At 46.7% G+C, this 24,944-nt stretch overlaps 3 protein-coding genes across 9 annotated transcripts in view; all 3 read right to left on the bottom strand.

The window, feature by feature from the left end:
* TMEM40 (transmembrane protein 40) overlaps positions 1-5,457 on the bottom strand; it is a 35,674-nt gene extending 30,217 nt beyond the window's left edge. The window contains exons 1-2 of one of the 5 annotated variants that reach the window (XM_054640351.2): positions 942-5,457; positions 1-216 (exon numbers count right to left, since the gene is read on the bottom strand). The gene's annotated coding sequence lies outside the window, so the exon portion shown is untranslated. The other 4 variants (XM_054640350.2, XM_077184812.1, XM_054640353.2 and 1 more) reach the window with 4 other exon arrangements.
* Positions 5,458-5,595: 138 nt separating this feature from the next.
* On the bottom strand, positions 5,596-8,026 carry BRK1 (BRICK1 subunit of SCAR/WAVE actin nucleating complex). Its single transcript, XM_054640356.2, has 3 exons — positions 7,889-8,026; positions 7,718-7,800; positions 5,596-7,639 (listed from the first exon to the last, which is right to left on the bottom strand). Exons 1-3 carry the CDS (start codon positions 8,004-8,006, stop codon positions 7,613-7,615), a joined length of 228 nt encoding a protein of 75 aa, XP_054496331.1. The 5' UTR covers positions 8,007-8,026; the 3' UTR covers positions 5,596-7,612.
* Positions 7,908-24,944, bottom strand: part of FANCD2 (FA complementation group D2) — a 34,989-nt gene continuing 17,952 nt past the window's right edge. For 2 of the 3 annotated variants that reach the window (XM_077184809.1, XM_077184810.1), the window contains exons 24-44: positions 24,794-24,894; positions 24,383-24,498; positions 23,571-23,679; positions 22,986-23,084; positions 21,959-22,068; positions 21,608-21,754; positions 20,353-20,469; positions 19,391-19,519; positions 19,079-19,194; positions 17,456-17,569; positions 16,782-16,909; positions 15,363-15,462; positions 14,483-14,605; positions 13,646-13,739; positions 13,033-13,104; positions 12,163-12,201; positions 11,630-11,704; positions 11,368-11,442; positions 8,842-8,988; positions 8,230-8,322; positions 7,908-8,142 (exon numbers count right to left, since the gene is read on the bottom strand). In XM_077184809.1, the coding sequence (XP_077040924.1) occupies positions 8,065-8,142; positions 8,230-8,322; positions 8,842-8,988; positions 11,368-11,442; positions 11,630-11,704; positions 12,163-12,201; positions 13,033-13,104; positions 13,646-13,739; positions 14,483-14,605; positions 15,363-15,462; positions 16,782-16,909; positions 17,456-17,569; positions 19,079-19,194; positions 19,391-19,519; positions 20,353-20,469; positions 21,608-21,754; positions 21,959-22,068; positions 22,986-23,084; positions 23,571-23,679; positions 24,383-24,498; positions 24,794-24,894 (2,182 nt within the window). In that variant the 3' untranslated portion in view covers positions 7,908-8,064. The remainder of the gene's footprint in view (positions 8,143-8,229; positions 8,323-8,841; positions 8,989-11,367; positions 11,443-11,629; positions 11,705-12,162; positions 12,202-13,032; positions 13,105-13,645; positions 13,740-14,482; positions 14,606-15,362; positions 15,463-16,781; positions 16,910-17,455; positions 17,570-19,078; positions 19,195-19,390; positions 19,520-20,352; positions 20,470-21,607; positions 21,755-21,958; positions 22,069-22,985; positions 23,085-23,570; positions 23,680-24,382; positions 24,499-24,793; positions 24,895-24,944) is intronic. The other variant, XM_077184811.1, reaches the window with a different exon arrangement.

Below are 24,944 nucleotides of genomic sequence, written 5' to 3'. Positions count from 1 at the left end.
CTGCAAGTCTTAGCAGTCTTAGGTTGGTCCTAGCAGCTGGTTCCACTGGAAGATGTCCTGGAGGGCCGTAGCTGTGGTGAAAGCTGAGTTTCTTCCTGTGAGACAACAAAAACTGATCCACACCAGTTCCGTTTGAAACCCTTCCTGCTCCAGTCTCCTCAGGCTGTGGTAATAATTCTGCTACCCTTCTGCTTGCCTTCCTGTTGTCAAATGCAGCTGAAATGTGACAGAGAAGTAGCAAAACTTGGACTTTTCACTCTCCTTGAACACAGGCATGTAGAGACCCAGCAAGTGCATGTCACCGCAGCAAGGGCAGCTCCCCAGCTCTGACAGCCCCATGGGGGTGAGGAAGGAGCAGGCACAGCCCATGCACTCCTTGCTGCAGCTCCAGCACTTCCTTCCTCCCCTGGCTTTCACAGCAGGCCCAGACACGGTGGCTGCACTGCTGCCAGCCCCACACCTGTAAGCCCTGGGGAGGTTGCTGCCCATTTTCCAGCTCTGCCTTAAGCACTGACATGCAACATATGAAATTACTCAGTTTGTGTTTCTCCTTTCACGCCCTGTGCCTCTCTGTGATGGCTGTAAAGCTCTGAAGGAAGAATATTAACGCATCAGAAGCCAGAAATGTTAATGCTCGTAGCCTGAGTAAAATTAAGGCAAACAAATCTTTCTCTTTGCATGAAGTGTTGGGGTTGCTGCGAGGATTTTAGAGAAAAAGAACTATTTAAAAGATGGGGAAGTTGAGTCAAAAAGACTCCAGTTGAGTCAGTAAGAGAGGTTATAGGGAAGTCCTGTAATCCCCACAGCACCCTTTTCCTGTACAGTGGCTCGGTGCCTCAAACAGCAACCAATAGCCCAGCAGTACCAAGAGCCAGCAGGCAGCCCCCCAGCACCCTCAGGCCTGGCCCCAAGAAGCTCCTGAGCCCCTTGCCAGCACTCACCTGCACGGCTGTGTGGTGGTTCAGGATCCTGGCTCAGGGATCCCAGCCCAGGGAAGGCGTCAGGGCCGGGGCCTCACGTGGCCTCCCCTGACTCACGGGTGAGCAGCGGCGGCTCCGTTGCTCTGTGGCTGCTGAGGTCACACTGCAGGCGTGGGTTCCCATGTCCCTGAGCCCTGGGGATGTGGCCAAGGGCCAGTCCCACTGGCACAGAGAGAGGAACTGTGCAGGTCCCAGCCCGCCGCAGGCAGTAATGGCCCTCAACAACCAGGACCCCTCACTCCTGCCCATGGCTGCTCCAGCACAGCCCCTGCTCCGGCTGGAGACCCAGCCCCACTTGTTTGGCCTCCCTGGGACATCAGGAAGGCACTGGGGATGTAGAATCCACTCTGTGGGAAGAGGCCCTGGGCTCTGCTAAAGCTAAGCAAGGACACCATGATGAGGGTGTGGAAGGCCAGGCATGCTCCCCTCCTGCTCAGGACATCCCAGGATGGCACAGGTGGGCTGCCTGTGCAGCTGGGCCAGTGGCAGCAAAGGGAAACATGTCCTCCACACCTCCTGTCCCCAGCAGCCACAAAGGGTGCTGACAACACAGAGCCTCTGCTCCTCCTATACCCACTGTAAGGTCATCGGTGCTCCCCTCCAGCCCTTCTCAGCCACTCATCTTACAGCACAACAATATCTGCAGCCACCCCAGGGCTGTTGGTTTGTTGTTCAGGACAGCTGCTCCCTCACTGGCAGGTGATGATTTCTGAGCCAGCCAACCTTCACCACAATGAAACAAAAGTAGGAAAGGAGGGGGCAAATTCCTGCAGTGCACCACAGCACAAGGTGGCAGATGTTTGTTCACCTGAAAATGTATGTGAGGAGTGACAGCCAGTGTCAAAGGAGACTCCTTGGGACACTCCAATAGCACAGTGGCTGCTGGTTACACAAGGTGTGGTCATGTAAGTCATTTGTCAAATCCAGCTAATGGTTTGACCCTGGTGCAGTTGGTACCCCAGGAAGGATTGTACTCCCTCCCTCTGCTCTCCTCACTTCCTTATCTCCTGATGCTTCTGGAGTGACTGGGACACAGGTAAAGTAAGTTATAATTCCTAGAGTAGGTGTGCATTTATTTTTCTTTTCCAGTTTGTTTCGCTGCTTGCTGTGGTTTTTTGCTTTTTTTTTAGAGAGAGAAATTATTGAGGTTTGTGGTTTTTAAGCCAGATATTCCACTACTTTTCTACAAGTGCCTAGTCTCACCTCCCCTGCCATTTTTAATTACATGTAGCATTGAACACTTAAAGCAGCTAATATCCTGTATCTACTGCTGGGAAGATTAAAATGCTTTATCATGTATTACATGCGTTTACCTGGCCCTTATTTGGGATCTGTCCTCTGAGAGATTAAGGAGAATGGTGATTTATTCTTTGTATGCTGGGAAAATTGCTTCCAGGAGGGGTTTAGAGAGGTGAGACACAGGCAGAGCAGCTCTTATGCTTGACACTAATTGGGTGCAACTTGTGTGTGGATTTGTCACACAGGCAGGTTGCATGAGAAATGTAGAAATACTGCTAAGTGAGTGTAGGAGGGGCCCAGTGATGGAACATAGAGTAGTTATTGCTCATTATGTCATCACATTTCTGACAGATTTAAACAGTCCCATGACTCCTCTTGCCCTACCCTGACTTTCATCCAATGGGTTGGTTAAATTACTCCCTCCTGTGCTACTTACTTACTTGCCACTTATTTTGCTTTAAATAAAGTCTGCTTCAACAATTGTTGTGATCCTGTGAAGCACAGGTAAGTGCAGGGGGATTATACCTCACTGCCAGCTGTACTTTGCAGGCTACAGGTAGTTTACAGCTACTTCTCTGCTTTTAAACTATGAGACTTGAGAGAGAAGAAAAAAGCAACAAACAGTGTACACAACCCACTTCCTAACCTTCCAGACCATCACTGAACCAGTAACATCCTGTTATGCTGAAATCAGGTCAAAGATGTTTGCTTTTGGCTGGGACAAAGCCTGAGATTTTGCTATGAAAGCTTGTGGAATCATAGGAGTAGATCATGTTGTACCTTACTAAGATTTTTGGAAATTTTTTTCTCATTCTGTATCCTTCTGTGGAATTACTTGCCATAATAAATAATTCATTGTATTACTATTTTAAATCAACACAGTACAATTTTTGCTAAAGCCCGTTAAATTTAAGAAGTAGGCCTGGTTGAGCAGGCTAAATCAAAGGCCAGGATGTATCACTCACTTCCTGGAGGATTACTGAGTTTCTCAGGTGCTGCTATCAACAGCTCCCGAGACAGAAGAGTGAGTGCTTCCAGTACTGACAAGCACAGGATCCTCCCCTTAGTGGCTGCAGGTAATGATGGAAATTCCCTCCTTATGGGAGCTCCCTTTTATTATGATCAGCACATTCATTACTGACTCTGAGGAATGAGAGGGAGGGGGTGTCTGGCCTCTGGAGCACTGGCTGCTGGTCCTTCCAATTTAGCTACAAGGGCACTCTTCAGTTACAGTCTGGCTGCTTTAGCCCAGGCCCATCAGCAGGATGGACAGTGCAGCCCCAACACAAAGCACAAATCCACAAAGGACAGGCTGCTGGCTGACAGAAGGAGGGAACAGTGAGCCCTTCCCAGCCCCTGCCCTGGCTGAGCAGTGCTGCAGCAAGCACAGGGATCAACAGAGTCCCAGGATACTCTCCCCACCCACTGCCCTAAATGGAGAACTGCTTCCATGAGCAACCTCCAAAAAAATCTGCTCCAGTATCTGCTCCTCTCCTCTTCTTGTTCTCCCAGTTTACTGGGCTCCCTTTCCATCCCCAGTCTTCTGGTCTAGCAATAGGGCTGGAAATGCCTCATGGAAGCAGAGCCAAAGGCAGGGGAGCACAGATGCTCCCTGGGAAGCACCAGGAGCCTGAGGGACAATTCCCAGCTTCAGCTGATCCTCCCTCTTGATAAAGCCCTTTTCCTCAGGACTTTTAAGCACGCAGGCAATGCCAAGGATTTCAATATTTAATCCTGATGTTTTGTGGGATGGGTTTGGTCCTGGATCCATTTTGTAACTCTGTCAGCAAGGCAGGCTGTGACCTGTCCCCACTGCTTTGTCACCAATGTACCTGCCAGGAGATGGCAAGGCCAGGAAGCAGAACAGCATACAAAGGTAAGGAGGCACAGGATGGTTACCTGGTGGGGTCACCTGTGGGCACAGGGGGAACACAGGGAGAGTCACAGAGCCAGGCTGGGGCTGGGCCAGCAGCTCTGTGCAGCACTGACCAAACTGGCTGGGACATCCCCCAGAAAAGGTGAACCTCAGAGTCCCACAGGCCTGACTGAAGTCAGCAGGACTCAGAGTTTTATCTGCCCATTATTCCCCCAGGATATTATTCTCAAACTTTTGCTCCAGGACATACCCAACAATAATCCTCTCTTCCTCCAAAAAGAGGGTTTTGTCAATGACTGGCTTTACACTTCTGTGATATAAAGTGAAAACACACAGGCTGTGTCAGAATGAACAGGGAGAGAGGGATGGGGAAGGTAAGTGGAAAGGTGAGCTCAGGGTACAGCCACCCTAATGCTTTTATGTACTCCAAGGCCAAGTTCCCAGCTCCCAGGACGTGCAGAGCTCAGAGCAGCACTGCTGGCAGCTTTTGGAAATTGGACACAAAACCTCCCACACTCCTGTGACCTTCCCATCTCACTGACCTGGGGAGCAGCAGCAATCCCAGGCTGGCAGGGCCAATCTTCTCCTTGTGAGACAACTACTCCAGTGACATCAGCTGCTGTCGGTGCCTTGGCACCAGGATGCAAGCAGACACCATCTTCTGGGATTTTTAAAATTCAGCCTTGCAAAGCTCTTAGGATCAAAGTGCAGCTGTCCCTCAACAACTCAGCTGTGTCCTAAAACATTCCTCTCTTGAAATGGCCTCAGCTCACTGAATTATCAGGTTCAACCACCTGCAACATAAAGGGGATGAAGGTACATTTCACTTTAAAACTGTTTCCTAAAATCAAGGGTCTGCTCACAGTAGGCACTGAGAGCCCAAAGGGTATTTACTAAAAGCTAGAACTATTTGAGAAATCTGGTCCAATCCATTCATCTTAAAATATGTACTCTGGATCAGACTAAAACTTTTTTGGCCTATGCAAATCTTGAATCAAGTTCTAGATCTGAATCAAGTTCTACTTCTGCTGACACCACACAAAGGGTGATGCCAATACACCATGTCTTCCACCCAGATCAAAACACTACAGCTCATTCCCAAACCTTGGAGCCTCTAATGAGCACTGCAGGACTGCTCCAATCACTCCATGAGGCCTGGCTGCCTGGCCAGCAGGCAGTGAGCACTACAAGCCCACTGTCTGTCATCCAAGACAGACAAACCTTTCTCAAGCTAGACTGGCTCAGGCTCTCTAGGTCAATTCTGGCACCTTCATAGGGGGCTGCAAACCAGGTTCTCTGCAGTTCAGACTCTGGGAAAAGGTCTCAGACCACCAACAGGTCTCTGCTGACCATAAGCAGAGCACCCAGCCCTCTCAGGAGATGAGGACAGCATGGTATCAGGACATAGAGGACACAGCCATCTCTGCTACATTAAATGTGTGGTGGGGAGAACAGCACCACTAACATACCACATAAATCATCTAAATTAGAATACACAAATCCACTCCAGAAAAGTTTAATGTGGGTTCCTGGGGCATCATATTCTAAAAAAAAACAAACCAAAAAAACAAACCAAAAACCAAAATACAGTACAAAGAAAAAAGGCAAACAGAATTCCCCAGTATTTAAAATAATGAAATGTATCAAAGCTCCATCTATTACAAGGCTGCACGCCACAGCAGCTGCTGGAGGAAGCAGTACCAGCCTGAGGACCAGGAGGCTTCACCTCCCAGAGACAGCCTGGAATAAGCAGCACCCAACCAGAAAACCTGGCTCCTTAGGGAACTAGTAAGACTCCTTGAAAGGAAAAGGGCAGAACTCTGTAGTGCAGTGAGCTGCCCAGCATCCCTGCTGCTGGGAGATGAACCAGACAGGCTGATCCCACAGTGCTGAAGCTCTGTGAGAGCACAAATCCTGGGGGGAGTGGCACCTTCCAGCAGACTGCCCCAACTGTGTGGCAAAACCTACTCCTTTGAGAAATCCTGGTATGAGAGGAAAAAGAGCCATTCCAACAGGCAGTCAGGAGACCAGGAAGGGATTGAGACACACCATGCTACTAGCTGGGAACAGAAACAAGCAATGCATCTCGAGTTAAGAGGTCAGCCCAGTACAGACACAGTGCCAGGGATTGTCTGTGGTACCCTGTTTCCCATTCAGTCTTTGGATTGAAGAACCTTAGCATAATTTAGGCAAGAACCTCTGGTGGTCTCTGCCTCAACCCCATCCCATTCAAAGCAGGGCCAACTTCAACATCCAATTAGTTCAGGGCCTTCTCCAGATAAATACTGAGTTTAAATACTGAGTTATCTCCAATGATGGAGATCTCAGGACTCCAGCACATGCACAGTAAGCAATGCATGGGGCCATGGCAGTACTTTTGATGTACTTGGGCTACAGAGCAGCCACTTGGAGCCAAGGGAGAGCTGCTTTCCTTCCATCTATCAATCTTCTTATGACAACAGTATAATTTGATATGGCCCCTACACCCAACAGCAGTGAGCCATGGCTGTTCCACTTCACTGCAGGGCTGCTACAAAGCACTCATTTGCACAGGTACTGTGCTCCAAAGGCAGCCAAGCCTCCCTGATGTGCAGCCCAAACTGACAGTAACCATGAAAGCTGAGGAAAAAGCTGGAGGAGCACTTATTCAAACAATGGAAAACAGAGATTCCTATGGAGAACAAAACTGTGAGCTCAGAGGAGGACCTACATCAACAAAGAACCGGCTGATGTCAGACAGCATCAAAAATATAACAAACATTAAGTAACTCAGGTGCTCAGTAAACACTGCAGGCATGACAGTGCCATCATGAAAAAGCTAAGATTACAGTTGGAGAATACACCAAGACTTTTAAAGCCTGCTGGGAAGTAATAAAACCTTTCCTGATATCAATTCCATGGACTCCCCAACAAACACTAAATATGAGGAGTGAATGTGCAGATCTGGATGCCCACTGAAAAACTGAGATAAATGGAGGAGTGGTGGGGAAGGGCTGAGAGACTTCCTTCTCCTTGCCACTTGCCTCGCAGAGAGGAGAAACACCTCTTCCTGGGTGCTGGCAAAAGGCTCTCTCCTGTGGCATATGCACCACGCCAGGTGAGCCCGCTGTCCCCACACTGCCCTGACATGTGCACATGTGAAGGCTGAGACACCCTCCAGACCTTAGGGATCACCAGATTTTCTATGATCCCAGCAGGAGCACAAAGCGCCCCAAAGGCCAGTCAGGTGCCTCCAGGAGCTGACAACAGCCTGGCCCGCAGCCCCTGTGGTACAGCCCCCACGCGTGGGGAGGAACGTGTGCCCAAACCCCGTGGGTCAGGCGGATGGAAGGGCAGGCTCTGGACATCCAGGACGGTGGCAGGGAGCCGGGCATCCCGCGGCCCGGCCCCAGGCAGGCACGCAGAGAGCAGGCAGGGCAGGAGCACAGCGGTTTATTGGCAACACGAGCAGAGGCGGCGGCGGTGGCGGTGGGCCCCGAGCGGGGTGAGGGGCGGCGGTGCTGGGGCCGCCCCGGGCCTATGTCAGCGTCTCCCCCTTGGTGACCTACGGGAAAAGGAAAAGCCTCAACCAGGGCCGGCCTCGGGCCCGGCCCGCACTCGGCCCGCCTCCCCCGCTGCTCACCCGGGCTTCGATGTACTCGATTCTCCGCTCCAGCGCCGTCAGCTTCTCGTTCAGGGTAGCCAGCCGGGACCGGCACGACATGTCTGCGGGGAGGCGGCAGTGAGACACCGCGGGCCGCCGCACCGCCCGCCCCGGCCCGGCCCGCCCGCAGCCCCCGCCCCGCGCCCTCACCGAAGGAGTTGAGGAAGTCTGCGATTTTCTTGATGGAGCTGGTGATCACCTCGATGTACTCGCGGTTGGCCCAGTCCTGGTGGATCTCCCGCTGCACCGGGTCCTCCTGCACCGACATGGCCGCCGCCGCCGCCGCGCCTGCGCGGGAGCCGCGCCCCGCCCGCCCGCCCGGTGCCTCAGGGCCGCGCTGCCTCAGGGCCCGGCCCGGCCCCGCCGCGCTCCTCGCTGCCGTCCGTGTCGCTGCCGCTCAGCTCCTGCGGGACGGGCCCCCGTCAGTACCGGAGCTGCACCCCCGCCCTCCCTCGCCTCGGAGAGGCGCAGCCCGGCGGCCCCTGAAGTACCTCCTCAGCGGGGCCCTCCGCCGAATCCTCCTCGTCCCCCTCGTCCTCATCCGAGCCCCTCTCCTCAGAGGCCTGAGTCAAAATTTCTTCTCCCTAAGTTGAACACAAGATCTGTACTGAGTGTACGTGAAGCGGCCAAAGCGTGCCAGGGTGGGATGGGAGAAAAGGGCATTTTGTTGCCTTCTTAAATAGTTTTAGAATTTAAAACATCAGGTTTGTTTAAATGTCCTGCTTCCACAGTGAGATGAAGAGCCAAAACTGGCTTCTTTTAAAACCACACATGAAAGTGTGTGAAGGTGTTCAAGTGACCTTTATCTCTTCCCTCTTGTGCATGAAGTTCTCGCCAGGGAACAGCCAAAAAATCCCTGTACCTGTTCATTATGATCAAATCTGACCCCTCAGTGCAAGAGCCTAGAGATGCAGACTCTTAATCTTGAAATAAAATGCTTCTTTCTCCTGCACTTGACATGACTGTACTGTGGTCACACTGAATTTGGCCTTTTAGCTATATCCACACACAAGGGGAGAGTTAGAGATGTGTCTAGAGTTGGACAAGATGAGCATTGTCCTCTCCCAGATTTTAATTGCCCCGGGCAGGGCAGTGGTTCTCACCTGAAGATCCCGATTTTTGAGGATGCCGACCCAGAAGGCCTCCTGGCAGTGGTTGAACGCCAGCATTGCCTTCACTCTGTACACAAATTGTTCCAGAGACTTCTTCAACAACGGCACATGGTTGGTCAGTCCAATGTCTTGGTGAATCTATGCAACAGTAAAATGTGATGAGGATTGATTCTTGCCTAAGTGTTCTGGCTGTTTAAAAGCCATTGGTTATCATGTGGGACAGACATGACCCCCACAAAGCTTGCCCACATGATATCACTTCTTGGCCAAATTATAGCTATTGTTAAAAAATAAAGCTCAGATCAGTATTTTGTCTAAACTGATCCCTTAAAACAATCCAAATATCCACATTCACCTGCATTAAAATAAGTCTGTTTTTGTCATGAACTCTAGAGAGAAGCTACTAACTCCTCTGCTGAATTCCCAAGCTCAGAACAGAAAAAATGAGAAAAGTGTTAAATATACCACTTCCATCACAACCTTTTCTTCCTCAGTGCCTCAAACAATTCCTTTACATGGAATGTGTGTGCACTATAATCTCCAAATCCAGCTTCTCTGGAGCAAAGAAGCATTGGCTTTTGGAGAACTAGGACAGGAGGAACAGATGGAGTTGCTGTAAGCAAAAGCCACCAGAGGAAGGGCAGCTATGCCAGGTATCCTAAGAGATTTAGCTCTGGGTAAGCATCTCCTGCTAGGCTTCAATCTGCAGTACAGAACAGTCACTGCTAAACCAGAAATCCTGTCAATCTGCCAAAACCTGCACAATTATTTTGTATGCAATATTTTCCTCTTTCATGAGAATACTCTGTAATCTTCTGGGATTAAGATGCTCTCATTAGCTGTATTCTGAATTCAGGTCACCTACATTTCTTGGAGGAGTTCAACATGCCTGGGCAGAGGGACACTGCTTTGCTTCAGGTTCTGCCAACAAGGAATGGGTAACTGGTTACCAACAGCAAGCTGTTCTCCAGCCTATGTAACAGGCAGGAGCTAACAATCATCAGCACTAATCAGAACCTCATCAGCAGAACCCTTGCTAATGACACAATCAACATTCACAGAGCTCCCCAAGCCCTGGAACCTGCCCCACTGTGTGCAGGCAGTTTGGAGACTCAACAAAGTACAGCACTGGCAAAATTCTGTCTCCAGAAACTATCCACATGCCCAGGGTTAGGTATATAAACAGAAAAGAGACTTGGTGTGAAAGGGGAAATGACAAATACTTAGGAAATGACAGGTGAAGCTGACTGCTGTTGCCTGCTGTGTAATGCTCTTTAAAGACACATGTATTGAGGGAGAGTGACAAATCCTTGGTCACATTGCACCATGGGTTAGTGAGCCTCCCTGAGGTTTGTGTGAAAGTGAAATGAAGGTTGGTTTAACAAATGTTGGTGTCAACTCCTCTTCCAACAAGTATGGAACATTGATTGCATACATTTACTTGCCCCAGATTCAGCTTCTGCCTTCTCATTCTTGCAAAATGATTTGGTAAAGAGATCTGTACCAGAGAAGTGGTACAACACAGGTGTTCATTAATTGCAGCCCTGTGCTAACAAGGACCATGGGACACAGCACTTGAACATGCTGGTCAAAGATAACATGAAAAGCTGCTGTGATCCTGCTAACAAGGTGAATTGTGACTTTAAAGCAGGCACGAGGATTGCACTTTGAAACATAAGGACTTTTTAGCATTGTCAGGGTTTCTGCCAGCTTCCACTTTTCACCCTGTGCTGAGAGGTGCAACAGCATCTTCTATCTTTAGCTAAATATCTGTGCTCCTGATGCCAGCTCTTGCCTAAATGGGTAGCAAATCTGGCTTGGGAGCCATGCTGGTAGCTGGCTTTCTCCCTTCAGCTACTTTGGCAAAGCTCCCTTCTTGGACAAGTGTTCATGAACCTTTCAGGAGTTCTTCCTGTCTGCTCCTGTGTGATTCTCTCTTGCAACACACACTGTCTCTCCACACTGTAAGCAAAGTTCTAATCCCCTCCTTCCTTCCTGCCCCGTCTCCTACAGAGATAGACTCTGTTATCACCATCCTCCTTCTCCCTTTGCCCTTCCAGCATAACATAAAAGCCATCTAAGAGGACTTTGAGCAGGGCTTTTTCCCATCTACCTCCTGTTGCTGATCCTTCTGAGTCACAAGGCTGTTCATCTTTGGCAAAGCTTCTCTCCTATGTTATCAATCTGGCATTTGTACTTTGTTCAAGGTCTCTAAGATCTTAGCTTGTGTTCTCAGAAACAACCTCTTATAGATGCCAACAACTAAAGATGTCCAGAACCTCTGTGTTAAAAAATATTATGCTAACCTGACCTAACATTCAAGTCAGGCACTTCCAGAATAAATGCTTCAACTTTTGGCCATTAAACAAGGCTATTTCACCTTCTCTGAGTTTTTGCTTGCACAGACATTGTTGGAAGCATGCAAGTAGAACCTGCCAATGCCCTGGAAAAGCAGTGGAAGGGAAATAAAACCATCCTTAGGTCAGGAGTTTGTGCTGCAATTGGAACTTATCTTACCTTGGAATGGCCACACATATGATGAAGTTGCCTGGTACTCATCTGCAAGGTTTTCAGCAAACTCTGCACATCATCCTGCAATAAATAAGCAGATCAGCAAATCATTCTCAAAGGACTTTTCCATAGGGAAACCAGAATATTGAAACAGCCTTAGTCCTAGCAGTCCTTTCAAAGGGTTATGGGATAGAGATGAGGTGTGTGTATGCAGGAAGTAGCAGTCATGCTTCCCAGCTGGCTGCAGCCATTCTGTCCCCAGGATTACCGTGTGCTTTTTAAAGCTGTGGTCCAGGAGAGGCATGGCCAGCTTCAGAAATGCTTCTACAAAGAGGCGGCCATACTGTAAAAGAGAGATAAATATCAGCAAATTTAAACTCCTTCTCAAAGAACCATCACAAAGTCAGGTGAGATAATGATACAATCTTCCAAGCTACCCCAGAGACTGTTCTTGCTTAGAAAAAGATTATATTCATGTGAATATGTACTGTACATATGTGCTGTACTGGAATATATAGGATCAGTAAAGGGTCCCACTTTAATCACTGCAAAGGAAGGACAAGGTCTCATCATTGTACACATCCCTGGTTTTATCCACCAGGCATCTGGGAATAATACTGAACTAAATGCAAAATGTTAGAATCACTACACTTTGCTATATATGTGTATAGCAAAATGTATGGAACACAGTATGTGCTCCTTCCAGAGAATCCAGTACCCACTCTACTGCACTAGAGGCAATGATTCAAGAAAGTTGGTACTTAAAACTACTTTCTTCAGTTATCTTGAATTTTTGCTTACTTTCAGGCAGATGCTGAGTACAGGCCTGCTGTCAAATACCTACATGGACAAGAGGAAAAAAGAGTCAGATCAGTCCACAAGTCTAAGGAAAACCATGTAAGCACAGCACCCAATTAAAAACAGCCCTTCATGGCACACTCCTGTGAATGTGTGAACCCTGCTCTAAAGCAACATCCACACTCAAGTTTCAGCAGGAACACCACATAAGCACATGAACTGTAGTGGCTCTCAGGTGGAAGCCCTTGGCAGGATTGCTGTTCAGTGATCTAAGCAGCACCTTTTGCAGATGGCACAAAATTATCTCAACGAGTCTAAAGTTCTTAACAGTTTGGGACTCAAGAGACCCAAGCCCAGCTGATGGGCAAATAATCACATAACAGAAAAAGCAAAACTGAGATGGGCAAAATAATAGGAAGGTAACCCTGGTGCTGCTGTGGACTAAACTGGAACTATGGGCAAAACTGAATTAAGTGGTTCAGCTTTATGCTCTCCAAAGGCATCTGGAGCACAGGTAGGGTTCCAGTGAATGCTGATGTACAGAAAAACTTGGGCCTGCCAATCATCACTTCAGATATATAAAAATAAACAGTAATGATCAACCTAAGCAAGGAGAAAAGTGGAGCTGTACCTATCACCTCCTGGCCCAAACAGCATCACACTCAAGAGACACTGAATGAACCAGCTCCAAAACAGAGGGGGTTATTTCATCCAGTGGGACTGGGCACAGATTATAACTGGCTTTAATTATCACCTCCAGGTGGTTCCACTAGTCAGTCACACTTTGTTTTTCCCCAGTGCTCCTGAGCCTGGGAACACCAGGCCTTACTGAGAATTTGGGGGGCAAAGGCAGAAAAGCAGCGAGAGCCTGACCTTGACCAAGTTAATGAGGATGTGGAAGTTCCGCACAGCGATGTTCCAGCGCAGCAGCTTCTCCAGTTGCACCTACGGGATGCAAGGGGACAGAACCCAAGAGGCTGCATTTCCTCTCACTTTGCTGCATGTGCTTTCAGCATTTGCTGTACCCAAAGCACTGTTGTTGTTGAAGACAAAGGAACAAAGCTTCACACAAGCATATTTATCACAGCAGAAACACTCCATGGCAATTCCAGCCTATCAGTGGCTTTAAGTGCTAGGAGTTAACTTGCTTGCTCTCAGAGCAGCTCTTGGTTGCAAAATAATGTTGTGCTCCCACATGGGTGTGCAGACCAACTGCACAGTTTAGTATTTTGCTGATTAATGCCTCTTTTCTGGTTGCAGCTTCTGCTGGATTTTTGACATGGTGCAAATCAGGAAAAAAAGATGCTACTTATATGTTACCCTGCATATCAATGTCAATATACACTGATGAAGGAAGGTGTCTGACTGCATTTCCTAGACAAAGTTCAGAAGTAAATGCCTTTCCAATTTATACATCTATATTGTACTGTCCAGTTTAACCTAAATTTTCTTCCCCTTACAGAGTCCAGTGTATTAATTTTCCTACCTCACTTGAGTCTGATGGTTTCCCAGCTGGGATGCTTTTCACTGAACTCTCCAGCTGAGCCATCATTACTCTGAAGAAAACTGGGAATGTCTGCCTATGGAGAAAACAAAAAAACTGCAAGTCAGCTCTGAGCATTTTGATAGGCTGTTTGTCACCAGAATGATGCAGAAAACTCAAAGGTTGCCCAGCTGGGCATCCTTCTCAGTAGGAAATCACAGAAGATTGGCCCTAGGACTCATAAACAGGTATAACCCAGCCCAATTGCCCAGACAGATGGAGAATCCTGGGAAGTCACTAGCACTTCCTCAGTGTGAATGACACTTGGACACCACCACTTCCTTGTAGCTGTAGAGGTGCACAGTGGAAGGATGGCAGCTCTCAGCATAAGATGATTTTGGAAGTTTCAGAGTGCAGGAACTTTCTTCACCCCTGGTTCCAAATTCCCATGCTGGGGCAGAAGCACCCTGAGTGTGTTTTTGCACACTGCATATCTGCCCAGATTGCCTACAGCCACCCCAGGCCTCTGGGGCTGACTTTTGGAGTGCTTTATACCACAGAGACAACACTGATGACAGACAGCAGTTCATTCTCCAGTTAAAATAGCTCACAGCAATAAACTCAGCATCATGTTAAGCACAGGACATTCCACTTTGGCATAAAGCTACCCCATGCCACCTGTTGCATAGTGCCAAAACAATGTTTACAAGTGTCCAGAGTAGCCACCACAGTACCAACATGAAATCACAATAGGCCACAAAATAAGAAAACTACATATTTAAAAGTAGAAAATATCATTATGTGTATCACAGAATTCAAAGTTTCTATTGCTACAATTACCTGCTTAGGGTAGGGTAAGTAGAAGAACATGCATCTTTGGGAGAGTTCATCAGTTCAGGAACACCAACACTGGAGATTTCCTCTATGGCTTTCAGGATGTTGTCTGTGTGCTCCAGGTAGACACTAAATCCAAAACCAACATAGCTGATCAGTAGATGCTACACAGAATGACACAACAAGGCCTTGAACACTGCCCTACCTGAAACATGTGGCCTAAAACTGTCAAGCTTTTCCCTGCCAAAGGCAATCACATGCAGGAAACCCAAAGCACTACTTAGAACTGTCACAATGATGTCATTAAAAGCTACCATGATCTGAAACATACATGGATTCAGTATTCCCTCATTTTAGTATTTAGGAAGGGCAGGCTGGGAAGAGGATGAGATTGAATTATCCTTTCTGAAAGAGAACACCCAATGAGTGACACTGAAATGGCTGTCTGCTATAGGCAACCTGGATCAGGAAAGCCAACAGAGCCTTCTACAGACAGCCAGGAGTACCCCCATGTTGCAGGCCCTGATCCTCATGGCAGACTAAGCACCATGACACCTGCTGCAAGGACAGCCCAGCAGGGCACAAGCAATCCAGGAGTCTCCTGGATCCATTGATGAGAACTTCCTGACACAAGTGACAAAGGACCTGATGAGGAAATCCTGAGGTCCTGCTCAGCTGGACCTCACACTTCAAACCATGAAACTGTGGTTTAGAAAGAAGAAAGAAAGAAACTATGCTTTAGAAACAGTGTAGAAACAGGGCTTTAGGCCAAGCTGTGCAAGCATGAGGGTTGTGATTCAGAGGGGCCATTCCTCCTCTGTAGCAACAGTAATCACTAAAAAAATTGAGTGTCTTGGTGTGCCTAAGGGAATGGCTTGGGCCTTACCAGAGCAGGGTGTGCAGGGCACTGTTGAACTGGCTGCCCTTCTCTCGGTCTCCACTGGGATTCACCCAGGACTGGCAGAGGAACTGCTTTGCTAGAGAAGCTGGGAAACATAAGGGACAACTTAGTGAAAGAAAAATAATAATAAAAAAAATTCCCTCTTCTATATAAAAGCTGCATGTTCAAATGATTTTTTGAAAGACCACAATATCACTATCCCTCATGTGCCTGACCTTTTTAAGTCAGAATGCATTTTCCCTAAAAAGCTGCAAGACCACAAGGACATGTATCATGATAACAAAGTATTTGCACATCCAGCATGTTCCTGGTCTGGAATACCTGCTCACATCAGAACCATCATCCACCTCTGGCCACTTCTGACAAATTTAAGTTAAAGCTTATTTGTTGGCAGCTCCTACAGTGTGCCATCTATTTGTTTTTAATTAGGCCATATGCAACCCTTAGGGTATCCATTTCTAGAAATAGAGTTCCAATAACAAGTGACTTGGCCTTTTGGCCACAGCACTATAGTAATAAATGTGAACAGACAAGTTTAAAGTCTACAGATTTCTGAAATCAAAACTGCTAACAAACCTGCTTGTCTCTTGCAGAAATGTTTAAAATCAGGAAATGATTAGTTAAAATAGGTTATTGCCTGCCACACTCAGTCATTCTCCCAACATAAGACTTTAAAATAGCAAAATTGTCTTTAAGAAGGGAAGTTACAATTCTGTGTGGCTATGGGGATTAGAGAAGGACAAATTCTAGAGGTGTCTTAGTATGACAAGGAATGGCTGAGAGAGGCAACTGTCTGGAATCTTTATTACAGTGTGTGCTGAAGTGGAGATCAAGTTGTTTTCTTGTATATTCCCTACAACCATGCCTATCCCTTATCTGCTATTTATCTTATGTAATGGGTCCTAATCTTTGAGAGAAGCTTTCTTAACTGGAAACATTTGTTGCATGGGGTTAAGAATTTGCAGATTTTCCTCTCTCTGCCGTGGAGTAACAGCTGTATTTGCAGCTCATTTCAATAAATTGTGGAAACAAGCTGTCACAGACATCTGTACTTACAGTAGGAAGTTACATCAGATCAAGTCTGTGATCACTCACCTCCACAACCAGTGATTAAACTGGTACCAACACTGAACAGCAGGCTCATGCTTAGAACTCCTGAAAGTTGTGAAGCTCTGATTTTTAAAAACACCAGCTGAGAGAGCTGGAGTCTGCCTGTCTGCATGTGACTGAGGCACAGTAGAACAAATACCAAAGAGGGTCCAATATATTTACTGCTGTTCTCTTTATTAATGGCTAGGACTGTTCACCTAGTAAGATTACCAGGATGTGAAAGGGAAATCTCTCCCTTAAAAGGCAAAGACCACACCAAAACTCATCTGAGATGAGTGACTCTTCACACATTACCCATTTTCTCCCTCTTCCAACCAGACATGGGTTTCTCAGCAATGGCAATCAGGAGCTGAGTGAGGATATGGGCACAGTGGAAGCTGGGAACACTCTGCTGGAAATTCAGGAGGTACTGAAAACTCTCACTGGGGATGAGAAGAAAGGGAAAAAGTAAGAAAAATAGTGCAGACAGGGTAATGTCTCAGACACACATAAATAAAAAGGAAGCATTAGACTGTCTCAGATCCAAGGTCTCCAGATCCCAGTGTTTTGTCTCTGGCAGTGTCCTTCTGAAGAAGGGGTGATCAGCCACTAATACATAGGAATTCAATCACTGAAAAATTCTCTCAAGCCCCAGCTACTCTGAGTCTAGCAACAGCTTTATATACTGCTTTTGCCTAGTGTACCTGTAAGCATTTTAACTCTCCAGAACATAGCCATTCTACTAATATCCTTGTCTCAGACAGCATACAAACAAATGAGATTCACAGATTCATGCATGTTTTACATTTTTTAATCCCCTTTAATGAGGTTTGACTACACTGCCATTCAATTAAACACAAAGCTCTGTTTGAAGTCAGTGTAGTGTCTATGAGATCTCCCAAACACACATTTGCCCATAATGCCCACACAAAACAGAGAAAAATCCCTGAAATTTGTTCATTTCAGACATTGTGAAATAGAGATTCTACCTTATCAGTTCCTCAAGAAGAAGAAACTCTGTCTCTCCTGGCTTTAGCCTGTCTGCAAGGACCCGGAGAGCTGACCTTAGCAAGTCAGCATTTTCATGCTGAGAAAAACCATTCCTGAGGGGGTAAAAGAATCCAGTTCATAATCAGATCAGAAGAGATATCAGATGCAAATGCATATCTAAGCCTATTTGGCAAGATGAAAAATAGAGAAGCTGGATATTCAAGATAAGTCCTGCAATATGAAAGTTATAAAGGGACATAAAAAATTGAAAACTCAATGGTAATGGAAAGCATTGAGCACAAACAATATCAGCTTTTCAGTTAGGCTGCAGATCTAGCTTGGTGAGGAGAGGCCACTTCCCATAAGTGGAGGTCCATATATACTAAGCCAATGCTATACAGACCTAAACCAAAGGATGTATAATGACAGTGGCTGTGCAATGCAGTGATCATGGGTGGTCACCTCCTGAACAGCTGGTAGGAGCCTAACAGGGGGGAAACTCTAGAGATCTTCATTTATTTCTCTGCACTCCCAGTGTCTGTGAGGATATCTATGCTAGAAATAATCAAATACATCCACATGCCAATTCTATAGACTGAACAGGTAGACTTGATAATGCTAATGCCCAAGTGCACCTGTACCACACAAGTTAATTAACAATTGGTAAGGTAAAAGGCCTTGACTAAACAAATGTAAAAAGAGCTGCAATTTGGTTGCTGAATTTCAGTGGCTGGGCAGCTCAGCCCAATATATAAGGCTGTCTGACCTGCAGCAAAACAGATTTTACACTGGACAGCAAAACTGATCTTGGGTTGGCTGGTACAAAACTGACCAGGCTCTTTGATTTACAAAATAGGTGGACTCAGGAACAACCAACACTCACAGTGCCTAAAGAGGAAATGACAAATCTGGGAATGGTCAGGAGTGGATCAGGGGCCTTCAGGCTCCAGTAGAGGTCAACAGGAGAAAAACCTCAGACAACTTTTTATGCAGCTACTACTGTTCATGAAGTACAACAAAGGTAAAATGCTTTCCACATGCAAATCCAAATTGGGGTTTAGAAAGAAACTTTTATGATACTATCCTAGATTATGTTAGCAGATGCAGAAGTCTGCAGGCTGCACAAGCATTTCTGAGTTGGATATTTATGAATCCAGCTTGAATGCATCAACAGCATTGGCTTTTTGCCAGTGAAATACAAATTCATCCCTTCTCACTGGCAAAAGAAATTCTTCCATCACTCAGGATTCAGGCAGTGGCAATTTAGCAAAGGATGAGGGGAAGGAATGGGAAAGGATGGGTAAGAAAATCCAAGATCCCTAGGCAGACTGGAAATTGCACAGCTAGGTGTGCCAGTATGCCCCTTATGCTGATCTTGACCCAAAAGCCAGATTGAATTCTACCCAGTTCAGTGCTTCATCACCTACAGCTTTAGCACTGCTCAGAATCAGGCAATGAAACCTGGCTTTACTAAGAAGTGCTTAGAAGCCTCCACCCACTGCAGTGGGTTGTTTTTCATGGCTGACAGGCCTTTGGCAGGGTGCAAACACTTTAAAGAAAAGAAACAAGAAGAAGAAGAAGCAATAAATAGGTACAACTATGAACTTTTATTTTAAACTCACCAAGCAAATAAGGAGCGAAAAGTCAGTAGCAGCAGTTGGTAGCAAGAGGACATCAGCTGGTGCTCCTGGATGTTCTCTCCTGGTTTATCTTCTGCACCCTGATTTTGTACAGCTGCCTTTAATACAGATCAAATAATCCATTAAACACTATTCCAAACCAAGATAATGGCACAAGAATCATGCCATAAATTCCATGTTTAAAAAAACTGAAGAAAACAAAATGACTCTTCTTTTCCCCCAACAAAATTAAAGGTATCTTTCCAGGAGACAAAACTTTAGGGGTTTTTTTGGTCAAAATTGCTGTCCACTAACCTGGAAGTAGTTATGCATGTTCTCCATGTGCTTACACAATGGCTTGAGCAGATCAACCACACACATAGCAACTTCCTTGGGAGATCTCTGACACAGATGGGAAAAGCCAATATCCTTGTTGCCTCTTTCCTGCAGCAAACCCATAAGATAAAAGTTGCTTCATTGGCCTCTCTTGAGAATAACTTCAATTGTTACATCTCAGACTGCTGCCAAGCAGTGCAATTCCTCATGCCATACAGGGTCAGGAAGGGTCACAGGGTAGGAAAGTTGGCTTCTGCTGAACAAGCACCACCAACTCACACAAATGGATAACATTTGACTAAAAGGATGAAACTGATCTGGCACAGCTCTCTTACAGAATCATTTAGGTTGGATCAGACAATCCAACACTTTACTCAAACACTAAGAGAAGACAGTCTCTGCATGTGGGAATTAAGATAGGTAGAAAGATAAGGAGAAAGAACAATGACTATGAAAAGCCCAGCCAATTGCAGTGCATTTCTCAGTTTAATGCAGTGGGACATGCATTTACTTTCCTCCTGAAGGCATCAGCAAGGAGTTCCTGCACTCAGAGGGGTTTTAATGCAGAAAAAGCAGAAAAATGGGTGCAGCAGCTTCTGCTGGCTGCTGCAGCCATCTGGCCTGGCTAAATTTGAGCAGCACAGCCAGTGTCCCCAGGGAGGGCTAGGAAAAAGTCACTTGAGTTTTGAGGCTACAAGACTCCCTCAGTTAAATACCCTTTCCTGAGACATGCAGAGAACCAGATGCTGCAAACACTTCAGCAAGAGCAGTGTACACAAGTCTTTTGAAAGAGCAAGTGCTGCTCTGGCACGCAGCTGGGTGTCACACTTCCTTTAACTAACAAGTGAAAGAAATGATGAAAAACATTTCTTAGGAAAAGCCTGGAAGCCCTTGACGTGCTCTGCCTCAGCCCAGGACCCACAGCCTGCTGCTGCTCTTGCCTTTGGAAAGGGCACCCTCCTCGTGGAGCCTGAGGGCAGCACATGTTCCAGCTTCCAGCACAGGTCATCCAGAAGGAAGCAAAGCTCAGCAGGCCCCAGCTGCACAACTTCACGAGCCTGCAATTAAAAGAACAGTCAGTCCCAGGACCCAGATGTAACTGTAGTGCCTTGAAGCTCAAGTTTACCCTGTTTCCAGTTATGACTCCTGGACTAGGTTAACCTCAGGAGGGACTTATTTGGTAGATGCTTGGTTTTATGCTCCCCCATGGATGGGGCATTGGCTCTGGTTACTCAAAGCATGAAGCCATCCTGATGCTCCAAACAGCTGAGGCAATGTCAGTACAACTTAACAACTGAGAAAGAACAGATTTATATACATTGACATTGAAATAAGCTCCTAAAGATAAAAAGAGGTTTAAGTCCAGAGAATCACAGAATTCACCAACTGAGTAACAAGGCAAGAAGTATTTTGAAATAATGCCACATAGCCCAAGAGACTTGTCAAACAGTCTTCCAGCTGGCCTGTGACCTGCATGCACAGACACAGCTGTCTGCAAGGGCAGACCAGGCTGTGCTCCAGCCTGCCATGGCCTTTTCCATTTCATGTATTTACTGTAGCCTGACAAAATGAGACTCCAGATGGAGTCAGCCTGCCTACAAAGAGGGTATTAACAAAATTAAGCACATCTATTTTCCACAGCCATAGCAATGCAGTTTTTACAAGCTCCCAGATGATACACAGCACCCTGCTCATGAGAGCACCTCCATGACTCCAGTCCTACATTTGTGCTGTTTATGATCTCCTGATGCCTTGAGACCCTTGAGTTTTTGCAATAAAGGTTTTACTTTATGTCACAGGTTCTTTTTGACGGGCTTAATACTTAAAACAGACTTGTAAATACTTAAGAGTATTTACAACCCTGTATCTTACCTGTGCTCAATATTAAAGCCCCTTTCTTTCCATTAGGTCTATATATATATTATACAGTACCTTTCACCTTTTATGCAATATTTGCATTAGTTTGTTTTTGACATTGTATATGACATGTCTGCTCTTCTCAGGAAAGTCTCTTTTCCTCAGTGCCTTGAAGTACTTGAGGCCAAATGCTCTCCTGGTCCCCAGCTCACAGCCCTGGGCCAACACATCTTAGCACCAACCTGTTGTGCACTTCAGTAGAACAGAGAGGGCCAAGGCCCCTGAGAGAGGCCATTCCACAAAGCCTCATCAGTGTGGGCTTCAGGCTGCTCCACTCACCTCTGTGTGCATCTCTGTGTCCAGGACAGACTTTGTGAGCAGCCCACAGTGCAGCACAGTGAACACCTCGAGGTCCAGCTCTCGGAAGTACGGGCGGTAGCTCTGCAGCTGTGCCAGAGGATTTCCTGCCTCTCTGTCAGCAGCACTCTGAAAAGGAAATTGCAGGAGAATGGCCTCTGCAGGGATAATTTACAAAATTCTGATGGGAGGCAGGTGCCAGAAAGCAGAACTGAACCACTGACTGTGATTAACTTTGGAATGAACAACCCCTCCCTCAAAGCTTTTGTTTCTGCTTCCATGGCATCTTCCCTGTTCTGGCTTCCTTGCAAGTCCCCAGGGCTGCACATGTACCTTGTCCAGCTCAGAGAGCTCAGTATCAGGCTGGTTTCCCTCAGAACTGTCTTCTGCTTGAGAACGATCTGCAGAGCCAGCTTTGCTGCCATCAGCCTTCTTTTTCCTTCCTTAAACAGAAAAGCAACTTCAGACTCAAAGGCTGCACACTGTGCTCAGCACTAGGAGCACTTGGGACCAGCACAGGCTGGACTTCAGTCAGCACTAAGAAAGCATGGAACACAGGTCCATAGATGAAGTGCTCCTTCAAAATACAGTATCTAAAGTGATGGATCCTCCTCTTGTCAAAACTTCCCTTCTGCCTCCAACATGCTCCTACATAACAGGCCCAGACCCTGCACAATGGGTTTGGCACAGGAGGGAAAGGCATTCTCATCTGTGGCCTCCTCCAGTTGTTCTTATTGAATGAAATGTGAATTTTTGTCCACTTTGGCTTAAGGCAGACATGTTCCCAGGAAATGCTAATCTAAACTAGAAATAAATCTAATCTAGAAACAGAACTAGAGACAGGAAGAACAAAGCCAATCTGATTCAGCTTGAAAACTGAGAGGCAAGTTCTGTGTCTTCTCTGTGGGAGCTAGCAATGGAAAAGGATGAAGGAAAGATTTCCTGGTGCAGCAGAGCCGTAACAAGGTTCCCAGGACATTGGTTAGGTACAACCTAAAGCTCAGGGGTTTACAAGGCAGCTCAAGCCACAGATTCAGTACCAGATGATGCCACAAACCCATCAAAGACAGAACTTGCTGCTGCAGAAGCAGAAAGTACTTTGGCAGGTGAAAACAATCAATGAAAGCCCTGGATTTTCACTGTTAAATGCAGCAGCTTTCCCAAGGAGACAGACTATCCAACACCTATTTGGTGTAGGTTATTTTTCCATCTCCTCTTCAGCTGCAACAGGAGTTGATGAGGTAAAATTTCCAGCTAGATAGACTTTGCCATAAATTTAGTGCTTTAGGCACACACAGGTGCTATCTGCCAGCCAACCCCCATCACATCTGTTTGCTTAAACATTTTAAATTTTCTTTACCACCTCTTTTCCTGGCTGGACCGGCAGCATTAACGGATGGTACGGCCTCCGGGGCCTCAGAGTCAAAAGTAGCTGGTGGTGGGACATAGCCAGGGGTTGCTGAAAGAGCCAAAATGTAGAAACTGGGTTAATTCAACTCCTGAATGACAACATAGAGGCCAGATACATATCTAAAGGAAGTCTCATAAATTTCACTGTCCTGGTGAAAGTGTGGAGTGGTGAGGTAAGTGTAAGAATTTACCTGCTAACAAGCAGTGAGCTGGAACAGCAGTGAGTAGGGAGCAGTGGAGCAGATCAGAGTGCCTGGGATCTGGGCAGGCTACTGGGAGATGGACAAGGTGTGTCAATACTTGGGGGATCTGCTAAAGTCTGTGTGCTTGTGACTCTAGAATGTGTAAATTGCGTGCTTCTCATTGAGGAAGTGATTAAGAACAGTTTGGATTTGGACAAATTGAAAATTATAGCTGCCCATGCACAAACTTTTAAAACTGGAAAACTGTAGTGTGTGTTACCATTTGTTTCCTCCTTTGATGTCTAAGGCAACCCCTGGTACAGGCCCAGAATGTACAAATGTTTCATACTCACCTGCCAAGCATTTTCCCAGCACATTCTGCAGCTCTGTGATGTTCTGTAATCGAGTTAAAACTTTCCCCTTCATCTCAGCATCCTGTTGCTGGCAGAAGGCATTTACAACCTAGAGACACAAACCAAGCTCGCTGAATCAGGGAGATTTGTACCCACTTTGCTACTTTTTCTTTTCTGAATAACATTCTCAAGTTCTGAATAAATACACAACACAGCACAGGTGGCCTGTGTGACCAGGTTCACACTGCATGAACAAAGCTCTTCAGAAGTCCATAAGAACATGGATACAATTGGTGCAATCTAAAAAAAGCAATAGGACAACACCTCTAGATAAAATATTAATTGAACAAGAGGAATTAGCAGACAGTACATTGTCAGATTCTGTGATACCTGTGGCTCTGAAGATCCCTTGGCACTTCCCAGGTCTGCCAGGAAAGAGGCAGTCCTGGGAGGAGAGCAGAAGGACTGGAAATGTGGAATTGCACCACATCTGCCCTTCTCATGTTATGAGAACCCCAGCAGGAAAAATCCCACTGACCAATACACTGTCCAAATCTGCTTGAAGGCACTGCATTTTACTCTTCTGTCAGCTCATAGAGGTACAGAACAGAGAGTACAGAGCACCCCAAGAAAGGAAATTTACAGCCTCTCTGAGAGTGGAGCACAACCTTTCTGTTAGGTAACAAAGACCACTGTAAAAGACCACAACATTCCCTCCCCTCCAGCTTCCCCTCTCCTGGCTGACCAACCTCAGCTCTCCTAGGCTTCCCTCATCCCCCCACTCCAGAACCTGCAGACAAGGCTCTACTCACTTCACGGAACCAGTTGAGAGCATAGAACAGGAGGGAGCACAGAAATTCACGCTCCTGCTTGGACAGAGAGTCCAGCTTCCCTTCAACCTCCAGGTCAGTCAGGTACAGGGGACAACCTGGCACAGAGCAAGAAAAGTATAGGTTGGACTGTGTGCTAGCCATGCTTTGGTCTTTGCATACCCCAAGCCTCTTACCACAGCCTGCATCAATTCCAGTGGTTGTTTGGAGTAAGGCCCATCAGCCACTCCATCCCCAGACAGAGCAACTGTCTCCCCTGCCTCCCTTCCACTTGCTGGGCACAGAGCATCTCACAAAATGCACAACCCCTCCTGCAGCTGGAGGAAATCTGTGCAGATCTGGCACAGGAGCAAGGTAGGCAGCCAGGCTCTATAAAAAGTGCACTTCCCATACCTAGTAAGGCATCAATCTCCTCCAGGCTTCCACTGTTCTGCTCTGCAGTGTAGAGCCTCAGCAACCGGAAACAGGGTGACAGACACAGGGGTGACACTGCCCTGGGGAAAAAAGAAATGGAGTGGGTTTGATGTTTTATGTATCTCAGAAT

The sequence above is a fragment of the Agelaius phoeniceus genome, chromosome 11 (assembly GCF_051311805.1).
Source record: "Agelaius phoeniceus isolate bAgePho1 chromosome 11, bAgePho1.hap1, whole genome shotgun sequence".
NCBI classification, from domain to species: domain Eukaryota; kingdom Metazoa; phylum Chordata; class Aves; order Passeriformes; family Icteridae; genus Agelaius; species Agelaius phoeniceus.
This window is presented reverse-complemented; position numbering and strand designations above follow the sequence as displayed.